At 47.0% G+C, this 16,334-nt stretch overlaps 7 protein-coding genes across 7 annotated transcripts; 3 read left to right on the forward strand and 4 right to left on the reverse strand.

The window, feature by feature from the left end:
* Nucleotides 1–133: 133 nt before the first annotated feature.
* Nucleotides 134–1,633, forward strand: FPSE_11997 (uncharacterized protein; the record flags this gene model as incomplete). The annotated part of the gene is made up of 1 exon (XM_009265114.1): nucleotides 134–1,633. The coding sequence occupies one exon, from the start codon at nucleotides 134–136 to the stop codon at nucleotides 1,631–1,633; it is 1,500 nt and encodes a 499-aa protein (XP_009263389.1).
* A 530-nt stretch (nucleotides 1,634–2,163) lies between these two features.
* Nucleotides 2,164–3,126, forward strand: FPSE_11998 (uncharacterized protein; the record flags this gene model as incomplete). The annotated part of the gene is made up of 4 exons (XM_009265115.1): nucleotides 2,164–2,284; nucleotides 2,352–2,466; nucleotides 2,520–2,866; nucleotides 2,924–3,126. 4 exons carry the CDS (start codon nucleotides 2,164–2,166, stop codon nucleotides 3,124–3,126), a joined length of 786 nt encoding a protein of 261 aa, XP_009263390.1.
* Nucleotides 3,127–4,446: 1,320 nt separating this feature from the next.
* Nucleotides 4,447–5,292, reverse strand: FPSE_11999 (uncharacterized protein; the record flags this gene model as incomplete). Its single annotated transcript, XM_009265116.1, has 4 exons — nucleotides 4,447–4,569; nucleotides 4,619–4,954; nucleotides 5,004–5,069; nucleotides 5,122–5,292. 4 exons carry the CDS (start codon nucleotides 5,290–5,292, stop codon nucleotides 4,447–4,449), a joined length of 696 nt encoding a protein of 231 aa, XP_009263391.1.
* Nucleotides 5,293–8,094: 2,802 nt separating this feature from the next.
* On the reverse strand, nucleotides 8,095–8,359 carry FPSE_12000 (uncharacterized protein; the record flags this gene model as incomplete). The annotated part of the gene is made up of 2 exons (XM_009265117.1): nucleotides 8,095–8,141; nucleotides 8,188–8,359. The coding sequence occupies 2 exons, from the start codon at nucleotides 8,357–8,359 to the stop codon at nucleotides 8,095–8,097; spliced, it is 219 nt and encodes a 72-aa protein (XP_009263392.1).
* Nucleotides 8,360–9,236: 877 nt separating this feature from the next.
* Nucleotides 9,237–11,459, reverse strand: FPSE_12001 (uncharacterized protein; the record flags this gene model as incomplete). Its single annotated transcript, XM_009265118.1, has 3 exons — nucleotides 9,237–10,272; nucleotides 10,323–10,539; nucleotides 10,589–11,459. The coding sequence occupies 3 exons, from the start codon at nucleotides 11,457–11,459 to the stop codon at nucleotides 9,237–9,239; spliced, it is 2,124 nt and encodes a 707-aa protein (XP_009263393.1).
* A 91-nt stretch (nucleotides 11,460–11,550) lies between these two features.
* Nucleotides 11,551–14,587, forward strand: FPSE_12002 (uncharacterized protein; the record flags this gene model as incomplete). Its single annotated transcript, XM_009265119.1, has 7 exons — nucleotides 11,551–11,572; nucleotides 12,038–12,118; nucleotides 12,163–12,797; nucleotides 12,846–13,048; nucleotides 13,169–13,570; nucleotides 13,620–13,942; nucleotides 13,992–14,587. 7 exons carry the CDS (start codon nucleotides 11,551–11,553, stop codon nucleotides 14,585–14,587), a joined length of 2,262 nt encoding a protein of 753 aa, XP_009263394.1.
* Nucleotides 14,588–14,662: 75 nt separating this feature from the next.
* FPSE_12003 (uncharacterized protein) lies at nucleotides 14,663–16,172 on the reverse strand (the record flags this gene model as incomplete). The annotated part of the gene is made up of 2 exons (XM_009265120.1): nucleotides 14,663–15,943; nucleotides 15,993–16,172. The coding sequence occupies 2 exons, from the start codon at nucleotides 16,170–16,172 to the stop codon at nucleotides 14,663–14,665; spliced, it is 1,461 nt and encodes a 486-aa protein (XP_009263395.1).
* Nucleotides 16,173–16,334: the final 162 nt, after the last annotated feature.

The following is a 16,334-nucleotide window of genomic DNA, read 5'->3' on the forward strand; positions in this document are numbered from 1 at the left end:
TTAGATTACACTTATCGAGCCAAGAGCCGAGACCCGTTCATACCAGAAAGTTTAGTATAAAAAGATCCCTAAATCTTCCACTGATACCAACATCTTCTTCTTCCCTATCGTCGATCCTCACTGATCAGCGAACATGGACTCTCCACGCTCCCTCCGACGCCTCGCCGTCGCCCTCCTCTCTTTGGCTCCTACTGTCCTGGCCCAGAACAAGGCTGATGTCATCTCTAAATGCCTCGATGACGCCGGTGTCCGTAATGTCATCGACACGGACAGCTCATGGGCTGAGGAAACAGTCATGTTCCAGAAGCGTCTCAAGCCTGACCCTGAAGCCATCGCTTTCCCTGAAAACAGCGACGAAGTCGCCTCTGCCTTGAAGTGTGCGCGCGAATCAAAGGTCAAGGCTAATGCTCTTGGGCCTGCACACTCGTTCCAGGGCAACGGCTTTGGAATCCCTGGCAACCTGGTCATTAACATGGCCGCCTTTGACGAGGTTAGCTACGATAAGAAGTCCACCCTTCTCACCTTTGGTGGAGGTACCCATGTCGGTCCCGTTCAAAAGTACCTCTGGGATACTGCCGGTCGTCACGTCCCTCACGTCCGTGGCGCTCACGTTGGTGTCACCGGTTCTAGTATTGGAGGCGGCTTTGGTACCACTTCACGATATCTTGGAACCCCCATGGACAACCTCGTTGAGATCCAGTACATGCTGTACAACGGAACCATTGTCAACGCCAAAAAGGGCTCTGACCTGTTCTGGGCCGCCCAGGGAGCTGGAGCTTCGTTTGGTATCATCCTCTCCACAAAGACCAAGACCTTCAAGCCTCAGTTCGACAAGGCTATCAACTTCACCCTGTCTATGGGTGATCTCACCCCCGAGGCTGGCGCAAAGGCCCTAGTCGCCATCCAGGACTACTCTCTCAGCAAGGACTGCCCCGACACTTGGGCGTTCCGATGGAACATCATGGCTCCTCCTTACGATGGTACTGGATACTTCTACGGCAACCCTTCTTCGTTTGATAGCGTCATGGCCCCTCTAGTCAAGAAGCTCAAGACCATCAGCTCCAACACTGCCGTTAAGAGTACTGTCCTTCCCTGGTGGGATCTCGAAGTCGCTGTCGCTGGACCTGGTATGAACCAGCCCAACGGTGGAGCTCTCGGAGGCCGATCCTTCTACACTCAGTCTCTGACCACTACCACCGATCACCCTCTTACTGTCAAGCAAGCCCAGATCCTCTTCGAGGGAACCACTCTGGCTTTCAACCGCACCGACATGACCAAGTTCGGATACATGGATCTTTGGGGTGGCGTCTCTCGCTCTATCAAGGACAGCGACACTGCCTATGCCCACGGCAAGAACCTTTGGTTGATTCGCTGGGACGCCAATGCCATTGGACCCTACCCTAGCGATGGTATCAGCTACATGAGAGCCTCTATCAAGCCCTTCGAGGACTCACTTGTCAAGGGCGGCGCCAAGCTCCGTGGCTTTGTTAACTATGCCGACACTGAGCTTACTGAGAAGGAATGGAGCTCTCGTTTGTACGATGGCAACTTCGAGCGTCTCAAGCAGATCAAAGCTCGATATGATCCTGAGGGTCTGTTCATCAACCACAGGCAATCGATTCCTCTACCTTGAGTTTTGGGTTTGCCAGCATGATGGATGACAATGAATGACGATACTTTGTCACGTATATAGTGTATGTCCAATAGCAGTACAAATACTTATCATATTATCGCAAATAAGCATAAATGCATAAATCTCCGATACTCCAAACCCCGCTCCAGCGTTGCAGCGCAGCCAGGAGGTGACAAAATACTTGGCCATTAGGAAGAAGAGCAAAAGTAAATGCATCCAAGAGTCTCATTCAAATAGTGCAAAGGTGACTTGGTAATTTTGTCTTTCATGCGTCAGTGACTATATCATTTCTGATGCCATGGGGCAAGGTTTGTATAGCTCCGACATTGCCAAGTCAGGAACAAGTTTGGTAGTAGTTGTGTGTTGTATTAATGACGAAAGAGACTTTTCTTTTTCTTTTTAGCCTGTTTGTTTGATTACGTGGGTAGGCCCTGGTTACTTATCTAGCAAACTCTATAACAAACCCCTCTTCCTGCTTCTCAACAATTCCTTCGTTTTACCGTTGGCTTTAGCACCGTAACTCTACGAAAATGAAGTTCCTCAATCCAATTGCTGTTATACTCTCGCTGGCTTCGTCTGTCGCCCTGGGAGCGGAGGCTGCAGCCACTGAAAGCAGTCATTTGAGGGGAGAGGAGGTCAAGTATCAAGGATGTCAGTAGTACACGTTTCACATCTCACCACATTTTTGTTCTCGAATTGCCTAACAAATCAATAATAGTAACTCTGTACGTATCGAAGCCACACAAATCGTTGGGCTACAAGACGCCAGGAACTAGGGTTGGGGTACTGTTTTTGACAGACATCTACGGTCTCAAACTTAAAGAGAACAAAGAGTAAGCAGATTTGCCACAAATAAGTATCACCATTGCTGACTGGTAGGATCAAGGTTAGTTGACAACTTTGCCAAAGAGGGCTATATCACCGTCGCGCCAGATTTGTTCAAAGGGTCTCCAGCACCAAGCGAAGATACACCCGGCTTCAACGTGACCGAGTTTCTGGCCAATTACCCTCCTAGTGTGACCGATCCTGTGGTCACCAAGGCAATCAAGTACATTCGTGAAGAACTAAAGGTCAGCAAGGTTGCTGCAACTGGCTATTGCTATGGTGGACGATACGTTTTCCGTCAGCTTGATAAGAAGGGTGGAGTAGATGTTGGCTTCACGGCGCATCCAAGTTTATTACAGACTGAAGAGATTGAGGCTGTCACAAAGCCTGTTTCTATTGCTGGCGCAGGTGAGTCTTTCTCTCGTTACTGTTCTCTACCAAGATTGGAAGCTGACTATTCTTTAGCCGACGACAACATCTTCCCCCAGCCTAGACAGGCGGAGACCAATGCGATCCTCACAAAGATTGGAAAGCCGTTTTCTTCGGCTCTATACAGCGGAACGACTCATGGATTTGCAGTTCGTGCGAATAATTCAGATCCCCAGCAGGTTTTTGCCAAAAATGAGGCTTTTTACCAGGCTGTTCGTTTCTTCGAGGCTTGGGACTAGCATGATCTATGATGGTCCGTATGGTGCAGCTACAAATTTACGTTTATATATACTTTTCTTTGAGTATTCAATAAATTGGGATATCACTGGAAGATGGACGTAAAGTTCCTCCATAACGCCAATAACAGAGAGTCTATTCAATCTCTGTACGGCACGTAACGAGATAACCACAATAAGCGTTAGGGTTTATGAATCTGCAGGGCTAATCAAATTCAACTTAATCTAGATCCTGCTTTCATTCTTATCGTGCAGATGCACCCTCACTCTCTTTTTTGACACGTTACACTTGTCGCTTTCAAGAGTTCCCAAACGCTGTCATCGGCCAGCCTCAACACCCTACCCTTGATATCGTCATATAACAAGCAAATGGGATAAGACCACACAGCAGATCCATTTCTACACCCTTACAAACTATACATTCGCCCTCGTTCCCAAACAAAGCCCCTCGCTAATCTCTACGGCAAGCGATTCAAGGCCGATTGGCCACGACACTGAACCACCGAACAATCCGATTCCCGAAAACCATATTCACAATAAAACCCCGGCCCATTATGTTATACGAACTTCTCGGCCAAAACCTTCTCCCCAAACCATCCACTACCAGAGCTCTACGAATGTCAATAGATCACAGAGAACTTCCCGTAACGGAACGGGCAAAACATCCCACATACATGAGCGAACGCGAGGGATGGGAGAAGAAAATATCCGAAGAGGTCCTTCGATGTCAAATAGCCTGGCTATTCAACAAGTATCGACTCTAATATGCATCTCTGGGTCGGATCACTGGTCATTAGCACAACCCCGAGACCAGTTTTATTGACAGTGAGCGTTTGAAATGATATTTGTCCGAACTTGGTAATTCAGATGCACGATATTACTCTGAGATCCCATGACCCCCGGACCAGTACTTTAGGGTCTTTCATATTCATAGACGAAGGTACTGACTTGTGGATATCAGTACATCAAAAAGCATTATTGTTTCAGTCATTGATTTGGAATCTCTCACATGGGCACTGGGCAGTGCCTTGCTAACGCTGGTATATCTGGGTTTTTGACTAGGGCTGTCGATATAAAGTACATAGCTATTTCAGAACAAGACAAGTGGCAAGGATAACCCTGATTAAGTTCGAAGCATTGCACTGAAGCCTCTGCTTCTGAAACGAGAATAACTGCAGCATATTTCAACTCCGCCCCCCTCTACCCCTTCTGGGTCAGAAGTGTGTCTCATTATACTCCCAAATAAATATGGAGTAATTGTTGTTCAAAACATTCCGATGCCATTGTGTCCAACGCCAACAAGCAATATCCAGTTACGGAATTCTATGCAATGTCCCTTCTAAGGAATACAGCATCGATTGGGGGCTCTTCAGGGTCCTTGTAGAAGTCGGGTTCCGTATGAATCAACCTGTATCCCCGTCGCTCATACCATTCCTGGTTAGTAGACTACAATTCTGTCAGCAAGAGACTTCATATAACAAGATATCAAACTTACAGCTAGCTCCACACCCTTCTCTCTGTAAATCCTCTTTTGCGTATCCTTCTGGGCAGTGTCGATGGCTAGCGTCTTGGCACATAGCGGTTCGTCAATGGCCATTGACTCAACAAGGTCCATGGCGGCGCGTCCGATGCCTTTGCTTCGCAGTGCTTTGGAAATGTAAAAGGTCTTGATCCAATAGACTCCTTTCTCTGGAAGGTCCAGAACGAAGTCTCCCATCTTCTCATTGGTGTGGTCAAGCGAGATGTGGCCGACCGGGTAAAACTTTGTGTGTGATGGCTTTCGTGGCTTGGCTCGGAGACTGTCGGCGGTGTCTACCAATGGCTCTTTCTCCTATGAACTGGTTAATCATTGGCTTTGAGGCATCGTATCATGAACTTACAGCGGGGAATGCATCGAAATGAAGTTCAAGAGATTCGCGTGTCTGGGGGTCCTCAGGTCGAAGTGTCTAAGTAAATTAGCACAAGGTACTATTGATGATACTATTGCTGCAGACGTACAATCCAAAATATGCACTTTTCTCCCGAGGTCTGCTTCGCTTTCCATCCCTCGACTCGCTGTTTATCCCAGCCGCATTGAACTCTCTGTTCATAGATACGCTTAACGTGCTCTGTTGAGCAGGGGTCCCAGGGAACCAATAGGATCTGGTCTTGACGAGTTGCTGACGGCATGATGGGAGGAGGTAGCTTCAACAATTAAACTCCAGAATTCGATAGAAAATAAAGTTTGAGATAGGTTTTCGAGACCAATTGGCAACCCTGAGGAATCTCAGCATTTGTACAGAGTACATGTGTCCCTTGAAGGGCGTACATGACTCATAGAAGATCGGAGACAGGTTTGTCCGGAGCTCCGTGTCTCGCAGGATGCATTCACAACCAACATGTCGACCTGCCTTTCCTGTCTAGTCCAAATGAGCAGAGAGTAGCATCAATACCACATTTACAAACATACTAGAATTGCCCTATCATACTCTAAAATAGTTCCCTATTAACGTGGAAAGGTGCTGTATGGTAGTGACTATCCATAATGCAGAGACAGTCATCACTCCCACAATATTAAAGCTTGCAATAGCTTGAGCCACATAGTGAAACAAAGGCCATAACCCGTGCAACCGTGAGGATATTATATCTGGCAATAAACAAATACCCTCCCAAAAGAGCATTAATAACGTGAGTCCTCCTACTACAATGCTGAAAATCAAGATGAAAAGAAATCCGGCCCATGCCGACGAATCGCCTATTTCTGGCCGACCACTGTAGATTTGAGCAATAAGATTCAGTATACTGAGGACCTATTAGCCTTAGCCTATGTCCTCCAAGAGAGACAAAATGGTAGTACCAATGTGGCGACTGTAAATTGCTGTAGCTGGCGGGAGAGTAGCTGTTGTTCATCCACATGAGAGTTCTTGCTCTAAAGCGCCAAATCAGCTACAGCTGTATCATAGTTGCCCTAGTAAAGCTTCAAATTATTGCGTACCTCACGTTTGGCCTCCTCGACCAGATAATCCAGCTCGTAACTAATCTCGCGCAGTCTATTGCGAGACGCAATAATCCTCGCTAGAGACTTCTTAGCATCAGGCTCATCCGCCCCACTTAGCCATTGTGGGCTGCAAGGTAGTCCCTCGGGGCTAATCCAAACATCTTGTTCGAGAAACTGATTGACTTTTCGGTGCAATTTGAGGGTACTGTATCTGACTTGCCCAGTACAGTCTTGAAACTGACTCCTCCATTCCTGAAGCTTTTGGCAAGCAATTCTGTCCGGTGTTTTTTGTTGTAGATCCGAGGTCTGCAGCTTGGACTTGGTCAGATTAGTGATGAACCTGTACGTCTCTGGGGACAAGGGCTTACATGTAGAGAAAGGCTACCCTCGAATTCTTCCTGGATGTACGCATGATGCTCAGTGATCCCTTCGAGAGTAGCTGCCAAGGCCGCAAGTGCATACGCCCTTGGTGAAACAATTGTATCAACAGATTTGAATTCTGCATCAACAACGATGGGGTCTATGCCACCAACAGCAACATCTTCCTCTTCTTCCACGGATAATTTTGGTACGTCATCGGCGAAGTCTTCGTCTAGAAACACAGCAGTCCAGTAGCCCTCACTCTTGCCTGTGATCATGAATGCGCATGCCGCTTGGTGCAGGAATACCCCTGGACTGCCCTCTGCAGGTTCTTTTGGTTCTGGGTGATTTATGCGTAGAAAGGAGAGGTTGATGCGAGATCGAAACGGCTTCCGATCATTGAAGATTCTCCTTATATCTTCTCGGTCTTCGAACCTAATAGCAAAAAAGGGAAGAGTAAACGAAATAACAAAGTGATCATTCCACCAGCTCTATGGGCAGAGCTTAATGTCAGTATGTCGAAAGTTGGGAATGATGTTATAGAAAAGCTACCTACAGACTCTCCGAGGCCGATTTTAGGTGTTGGTTTCTCGCTAATGTAGGTAGAAAATAATTCTTGGAAGGCCTCGCGTTGATGCACCAGGGCTGTTCTCATAAGAGTCAGAATACTTGTTCCATTAGGGTAATTTACATATCTAGCTACATGTTAGACTCCGAACAAATAACCTGTCCTGAAAATGTGTACAGAAGCTACATACATGCTTCGACGATGGCTAACAGTTGCATTCTGAGTGCGGATAGAGAATGGCTACGTAGGAGGATATGATTAATATTTTGATTTCAGATGCCAGTCGCACAACTCAAAGAAACAAATAATTAGTTACTCACCTTTCTCTTCAAGACTGAGTAAAGCTCGAGATAGTTAAGTACTCTGCCATACGCTCTTTCAGACAGCGGAAGAAATTGAGCAGAACTATCCCAGTCAGAAACCCAAGCTCTGGGCTCCTGTAAGTCCCGGAAGCCAGGGTTATTAGAATCACCAGAAACCGAATTGTCCAAAATGAATGAAGCTCCTTCACAGAAGGATTCGATATAGGATGATATTCGTTTCCATCGTTGTGACCTTGGGTCGGGCAGGATGAAAGTGGAAATTTCCGGTACATCAGGATCATGCTCCCTGACCATTTCGAGATATGTAAGATTCTCACGTGATCCAATAGAATCGACCTGCATGCAATATCGTGGTTTCCAACGGTCATGGATGGAGAAATTTGGAGCACATGTGCAACCCTCAACGGGTCGACATTCGTTATAGGTGCATTGTGTCACACTTCTTCTCAGTGGTCTTGACATCGTATCTTCCCGGGGCATTATATTATGAAGTGACTGCGGCAACTGATGTGCAAATAATACAAAGCTGAAAACTCATGAACCATGCGCATCAAGAGCGACTATATATCCTGCTGGTTGGGCAGTTAGGACAACGAGGAAATCCGCAAAAAGGACACGGATCAACGCTGACCTTCATAGATCCATTTCCACATGAACACTGAGGCCCTATCAGTATTCCGAGGCCACTCAAAGTAATACGTTTGTGATTTCAACTTACACAAGTCCAAACCCAGATCACCCTCCTACGGGGTGGCAATCTTTTGATTGGCGACGGTGATGTGGCTGGCAACTGATCAGATTATTACTAGACCAAAGTAAGAGCCAAGCAGGAATACCGTGTGACCCATGGGTAGGCCTCAAACCCGAAATTGGTGTCAAGTATTCATCGATAGGATCGAGGTTGCCTTCGGTTGCCTTCTCTGAAACCACTTCTGACTGGCTAGATTCGACGTAGTACAATCCAATGCTATTGTTATACGACTGAGAGATATCTTTCTTGGGCACCATGATTGCAAATTGAAGATGGCTCTAGATCTGACTATTCTGTTTGATCTTTGAATGCTCATGGAATTATGCGTTGCGGCCTGATCAGGTCGAAATACGACGTTCTGGATCGTGAGTTCGCAAAAACATACAAACAGAAAGAAAAAAAAGAATATCGCAATACTCTATTCTGCAAAATCAAGATATACAGTTAACAGGCTGGCTTTTAAGAGTTATTCGAGCAAGACATTGAAGTAGCACATGATTTCTCAGGTATATTGGTTGTCTTACCATATTTGACCTTCATCTCTATCCGTTCCGCAATGCCTGTAGTAAGTAGCACAATTGGTTTTAAGACACATTTCACTGACAAAAAGGGTTGATCACCTAATGGACATTATATCTTTAGTCGAAAGTTGCAAAAGATCAAATACTCGCACATGCCATGGTAGCGTCTTATTTAATTATATGTATACTCTTCCTCCGCTAGGTCGCTTATTGATACAAGTTGCCAATAATTGTCTAGAGTTATCATTTGTCAATAGAATTCATCCTCCTTTCCAATAGCATACAGCTAAGACACATTCAGATTCACTTTGTGCCACTAGCCATCCTTGGAGGAACCCGTATCTCGTCTCTGTGACCAATGTATTGTTCGTTTTAGCGATATTATCATTATAGGAAAGTCGCACATGGGTATACGTATGGATGTTCGTTGAACAATCAAACTTGGCTCATCTTCTAGTCATACCGTGGTATTGACCTTCCCATTGCGGCGTCTTCAGCGAAGATTCTACTACCGTTGAACAAAACAGGTCACCGTTTCTCTCCAGTTAGACAGAGAGTTTAAGGGTTGGAAAATCTTCTTTAGCATGTTCAATACTGAGAGAATGGCTGTTGGTTACATGTGTTCAAAACTTGCCACATCAACTGAAGGGCGGTTTAGCCAGCGATCCCTGAGACAAGATTCGTCACCTGAGATACCCCCGTTGGCCTTTGACGAGATGGCGAACACCGAGGTCTGAATCAAAAGTTCTTGTTCAGGTTCCAGTCCCCCCGGAATTGACACCGCTGCGGCTGGGATGAGTGTTCGTTGGCGAACGATATTGGTGTTTGAATCGGGTTTCTGCGCGTGGCTCTCGACTGGTGTCTTGGATTGATCCAGAAGAGCGTTAACGCAGATACCGCTACATCCATCTTCTGAGGAGATCAGTGTTGAAACATTATCTGAGTAGATTCCTTCAGATTTGCCTGGCGTGGCGTCGTCGACTGTCTCGATCGTCGGTAGGCTCATGCCATTGGTGGCCTTTCGGCCATTTATAGCAAATCCACCTTCAATAGTATGAAAAGAAGGAATGCTCTTGTTGCAGCGTATGCGATGCATCCGAATATGCCAGTCTGGCCACTGGTCGGTGGGCGGCACAAGAATGGTGTCAACAGCCACCGCTCGATCGCCCCAGGGATACCACCTTACACTGGCGATCGTAACATCAGTGTGGGACCCGTTGTGTAATTTCGTCCTCAAATTCCCAAACTTCACCGCATCGCACTTCCATTTCACAGCCCAGGTTTCTCCACCATCCCGACTCAATGCCAGCTGATTGTCCGGGGCAATCTGTTGAATGAGAGGTCCTGTAGGTACAGAGAAACCAAAAGCCGAAGAATAGGCAAACTTGCAGTATTTGGCTTGGTTGGCCTTCATTGGCCAAGCCACAAATTGACCTGGAGAAAGCATGAAGTGATGGTTTCCAAGCGGGTGGTTGCACAGGATTTGTTGGGGAGCGGTGATTGTTTGCGTTGGAGGGTCAAAGGCTGGGTATTCCGATTCTTCTGACGCCCAAAACTCGTCGTCATCGGCTAGACCAACAGCAATGAGAGATTTGAGGGACCAGTAGACTGATTGAGGAGAGTTGTAATCTTCGGCCATAAACATGTTTCTGTGTCCTGTTAGATGGTTGTTTCTGAGACAAGGTAGACTTTAGCATACGGATATAGCCATCCAATGGTAAGGGTACCATCAGTAGCAAATATGTCAGCTGAATTGTGCGCCCACCATCTCAGATGCCGTGTGAGGAAGCCTTTGATAGCCCCTGGTGCATCGAGCGGCTTAGGCATGTCAGGGACTTTGGCAAATGCCAAAGCACCGAAGAATCCTCCACAGGCAAATCGATATGTCAACGATCGACCGAAAGGAATAGCAGAGCCTTTATTTTATCAGTACTTCCAGCGATCCGAGCCTGCGTTCTAACTCACCTTGAGCATCAAAGTATCTCCATATCTGTGAGCCAAAGTCACGTGCTCTTTGTCGATACATCTCACATCTCTTCTCGTCCAGGTCAGCAGCGAACTTTGAGTAAAGAACCTGGCTGAATTGAATGGCGAAACTTCCAGAGTAGTAATCTGCTTGTCTTCCTACTCCAATGGCGTCTCGACGTCCAGTCTTTTCAGCAAGCTCCTGCTCTTGGATCGCTTGCTCGGCTGTTTGCCATGGTCCATCACCTGACCACCCATCACCGATATAGAAGCTATCCAATATCTCAAGATCTGCATCCAGTTCGGCTTGAACTTGAGACAGAGCCACGCCGCAGGTCTTGACTAGGGCCAAGTTGCAGAATACGCGAAACCATCTCCAATTTGTTGGAGGCATCTGCTTTCCGTTGATGGAGGCGAGCCAGGATTTGATGTTGTTCTTTTGACTGTCACTCAGCGGGTTATAAAATCTCTTTGGTGCAGCGATAAGGGCAAATGCAATCATCTCAGCTTCGACCATTCTCTGATCCATATGGTTCATAGCACCCCAGTATTCTGGATGTTCTGGATCGGTCCCTGCTATGAAGCCCTGAGCCCATGGCTGGACTAATTCGTCGACCCGAGCTGCTAGCTCTTTGTTTTTGATAGAGTCGTATCCGTAAAGCAATGGTGCAATCGCCCATAGTGGCCTTGCGAAACCTTCTAGCTGAGCAGCCGACTCATCGAAATGTGCACCTGTTGCTACCGGTATACGAATTCGAGATTTGTCTGTTGAGAAGTATTTACTGAGGGGACTTATGAGTGCGATAATGGCCTCAATAAAGTCGTCTCGACTTTCGAACTTGTTATCGGAGAATCCTGGTAGCGGGGGCATTTAGGACGTTAGTACAGAATGTGGGAGTTTCTATGATGGCACTGAAGTGTATAAAGTGTATAAAAATCGTTCATTTCATAGCAAACTCGCCATGATGGATATCTTCATTGAATGTATGTACCTTTGTCCTGCTCCTGATCGAATGATGTGAGCTAACCCAACTTCGGGCATCGGGACATTCATCTCCGAAGACTCCAAGAGCAGCCATTATTGGCGCGCTTAGCTACTCTTCCCCATGGGGAAACCACTCTCAAGCTTGTTTTCCGGTCGCTGATCGACACAGATAACTCCGCTCCTTCAACTGTTATTTACTTTTTACGTATGCAACTCATCCATCGGGCAGCGGGCGAGCGATCCTAAAACCACGCGTTATAGACATGAACCATCCAAATATACAATCGCCGAACACTGGGAATGGGTCCACTACTGCGGATACCGAGGTTCCTTCGTGTCAGGGATGTAGACGAAGGAAGCTCCGTTGTTCGAGAGATAAGCCAACATGCAACCATTGCCAAAGGCTGGGTACGTTACACAAGCCCAACAGTAAGGTCAAGTTTATTGGTTACTAACCAAAACAGACGCGCCATGTATTTATGACCTAAAGAAGAACAAACCCGGAGTCAAGACTGGAGTCATAGAAGGCCTAAGTCGCAGAGTCGGTAGGTACAACAGTGAAGATCTAGGCTTTTACTAACAGCATCAGAGGCTCTCGAGAATACAGTGTACCAAGGCTCAGACGCCAATAATTCAACCTCGTCAGTCGACTCATCACAACTCGTTGGAGCATTCTCAAGTCTCATACAAGAACTGCGAGGTTTGGTGTCCAATGCTGGTGTCACCCTACCATTGCAGACTATCAACAGCTCTTTGGCACAGATTCAACACACGACACCTGGAACAGCGTCTCTCTCATCCCCAAACGATGTCCATCAGCAGCCTCGGAAGAGAAGAAGAGTCGACAGCTGCGGCAATCCAAACATAGAGTTGGCCAGTCAACTTGGCGAGCTGGGAAGCACGACAAGCCAACTACCACCACCAGAGCTACTAGAAGAAGTCATCAACGCATATTTCATCCTGGTTCAGCCATGGATACCCATACTACATGAAACTCGTTTTAGAAGCCGGTTTTACAACCATGAACAATTACCCTGTCTTACTGTACTTCTACACGCCATAGTGGTTGCTGCCATCCGCTTCGTGGACCTTGGTAGCGAGAAGCTGTCAGAGAGGGAGACCGAAACATGGATATCCAAGTCCAGAAGTATAGTGCTCTTGTCCGGTATGGACGGTATGTCGGTTGAGAACTTACAAGCTCTAAGTATAATAGCATTTACGGATGTAAGACCTTCTTCACTTATCGATGGACCTGTCTAACGACTATTCTAGATGGGCAACGGAGACATGCCCCGGGCCTGGCCTATCATAGGATCGCTCACGAGGACCGTCGAGTATCTGCAGCTCAGCGTTGAGTTTGATGATCGACAACAAGGACCTCTTCTCAAACCATTAACATCCTTACCGCCACCTCAGAATTGGACACAGGAAGAAGAACGAAGACGAGTCTTTTGGAGTATCTTCAACTTGGATAGGTATGAAGACCACGGATCTGGAACAGAAAGAAACGCTAACCACACCACAGGCTCTGTTCTGTCATGACTGGGTAAGTTTACAACAGCGAAAGCCATGACAACCTATACTAACCTTGATAGGTGGAACACAAGCCTAACATCAGACGACGTTCGCAGAAGACTTCCAGCCGATGGCGGTCTTTGGCACAAGGAAGAAACAGTATTAACGCCTTACTTTGGTATCTGGGATCGGTCTGCTGCAAAAATGGGCAACTCGATCGTCTTCCTCCCAGCGCACTATCCAAGCCCCGAACAAGTCACAGAAGCACCACCAGAAACGCCGTCGACAAATACTACAGCATCCAAGAGGAACGACACAGTTGATATGACCACTGTGGGCGCCTTTGCATATTGCATCGAAGCAACTGAGTCTTTGAGTCGGGTTACTACATACTTTCTTCAACAAAGGATCAATTTCAAAGATCGTCAGGAGGTCGGCAACTGGCTTACCAGATTCAAGGAATTGGATCTTCGCCTCGTTCAGTGAGTCCCCTGCCTTTCCTGTTTGACTCGTTTACTGACAACCTCCAAGTTGGAAGATGTTCTTGCCTCAAAAGTGGAAAGACTCCAACATTTCTAGACGGCCGACCATCATCAACATGGATCCGAACCTTACCCTCGCTCACATCACACACAATACCTCGATGATTTTGCTACACCAACAGATAGCATATCCAGCACCGCAGTGGACAAGCATTGTCAGGATGCCCAGTGCGCATAGTGCCGAAACATGCCAAATCGCGGCGGCGGAGACGGCGACAATCACTCAAAAGTACCTAAAGTACACACCAGATAATAGTCCAGTGAACAGTCAATTTGCATTCTGTGTCTTTGTTAGTGCTCGGGCACTGCTAGGTAGGTCTTTCACACTCTCGTCCATTGGCTTGCGCTGACACAGTTCTAGTGCATTGGAGATACTATAAAACAGTCTTGGCTTCTGAGTTTTGGGTTTTGATCGACAGTCTTGACCAGTTTGCCAAACGATGGGCAGGTCCAATATCGGAAGCAAAGTCAAAAACATCCCTCGCTGGAAAATACAGTGCTCAGTTACGTGCTCTTTACCAAAAGTGTACAGAGAATCCAGAGTACTCTCCTGATGTAGTTGGATATTCTACCGACGGCTTTGTCGATCACCTTTCTACCCAGACTCCCCAGGGACATGAGCTTACTCGAAATAACATCCAGAGTGAGGGCACGGGGGCGGTGGGAGTTTTGAATACAACATTTGATACACGACCGCCGAATACCGGACTCCCCTTCGACCCTGCGCATACACAAATTTCAAATGACCAGCTCAACTTTCTACCTCAAATATCGCCTACGAACCCAGGCCTAGAGCACAATTCTCCAGATGAGCTATCTGCTATCTCTACTGTTCTCATGGACCAGGACTTTATGCAGTTGGATCGAGTAATTAGTTTCGACGATATGATGTTTACGGCACAGACTATCGACGATCAAGGAGCTCCGTTTCCTATGGACAATTGGACTTTGAACTAAGCCAGAACATACTTTATGATTTACTTAAATATTCTACTCCTCGTAAAGACTTGAACCAACATGGTATCTATGTACTTATGCCAAACCCATCTTGAGCAGCCTGTTTCCAAATTCAATCAGATAATAATCCGCATAAACCAGCCCATGATCCCAGTATCTCTTGTAGTCCTTTGCATTGTGATTGGCCGTAGCGTTCTTCAGGATAGCCTCAAAATGACCGTTGGACTCCAAGTCCTGAACTTCAAAGGTTCCGTCGACTTTCAGTGCGACCTTGGACTTTTCTTGTGCTAGGGAAAAGTCAAGCGTGTCTTTGACGATTCGGATAGCCATCGATCTATATCTTTCACTGAGATCGTGCGAACCACTACCGGCCAAAGCTTGTGAGAGCACCAGCATACCGTTCGCCGCAATAATACCCGCAGATGAGTCTCGCAATGGAGCAGAGGTATCAATGGGCGCGTCAAAATCCCAAAGTGGTACGTAGCGACCCTTGGTACGGTTCTCTCCGGACACAGGTACCTCGACACAGTCAGGGGAATTGAGAAGTCTGAAGATGAAATATTCAGCAAGCCCTATGGCCGCATCAAGGAACTGGGTATCCTTGGTCCAGTTGTAGGTCTGCGAGTATCCGAGGATGCCCCAGGCTTGTCCACGGGCCCAAGTTGAGTTTGCGGCGTATCCTTGGCCGGTTCTCTTCTCCTTGACAGATCCATTGTTGGGATCGAAGTTGACAACGTGGAAGGTGCTGTACATGGTTCTTCCGACAGACTCATCGGTTTCGGGTCGGAAAAGAGCCTTCATCAGGGCTTTGGCGTGAGTTGTCGCCGCTTCAGCCATTTCGGTCTGGCCAGTCTGTGCTGCTGCGTAGTATAGTAGGTCGAGATTGCACATGGAGTCGATGATAACAAGGAAGTCGTCCGTCATGCTCGAAATGTCGACTCCATCTTGTGACAGGACGTCCCAAGACCGAATAGCGCCGACGTTGGAGTTGTATCTGGAGTAAAGTGACTGTGCAGCCGTGATGATAGACTGCAAAGCGTCAAAATCGTGTAAAACCTCCCAGCGCACTCTCATGGACGGCTGGATCATGAAAGACATGTCGTGTGTGTCTGTTCGCTTGGCATAGTCGTGCAGTGGGTCAGACCAAGATCGTCCGACAGTGAGTAGTTGCTGTAGAAGCTGCTGCTTATTCGAACCTCCTGGTGAAGCTTGCGGGAACTTGATCATACGCTCAATCAGGGAGTATATGGAGCCTGGGAAGAAACCACATGTCCAAAACAGCTTTTCTCGAAGGACATATTTGCCGGTCTCTGGTCCAGTCTGGGGGACGTATTCAGGATATGCCAAGGGTGGGTTCTGGTAATAAATGTGAGCATCTTTCTGTAAAGTCGGTTTTCCATCTCACGTTGTTTATTAACCCGGTTTCAGCAGCATGAAGGATCTTGGCGGTGATGTTTTCATCAAAGAGATCAGACAAAGTCGATGATATAGAAGCTGTGTTAGACAAAGTGGAGACTTTGCCGTTCTTGAAGGATGACGGCTGAGTGCCGTTGGTATGGCCGTTGACACCGTTAGAAATTGTCATCTTTTCAGGCTTAACGATGTTTGTTTCTTGAGTTTTTCTCCGAGTATTCTTCTTTTAAATGGCAGTCATCTTGATCTACCCTCGACTTCTGCTTAAGACCTCTGTCAGTCTGGCCAAGATGAGAATTATCCGAACATCCGAAAGTATTGATCCGAGACTTGG

This window comes from Fusarium pseudograminearum, chromosome 2 (genome assembly GCF_000303195.2).
Source record: "Fusarium pseudograminearum CS3096 chromosome 2, whole genome shotgun sequence".
NCBI lineage: Eukaryota > Fungi > Ascomycota > Sordariomycetes > Hypocreales > Nectriaceae > Fusarium > Fusarium pseudograminearum.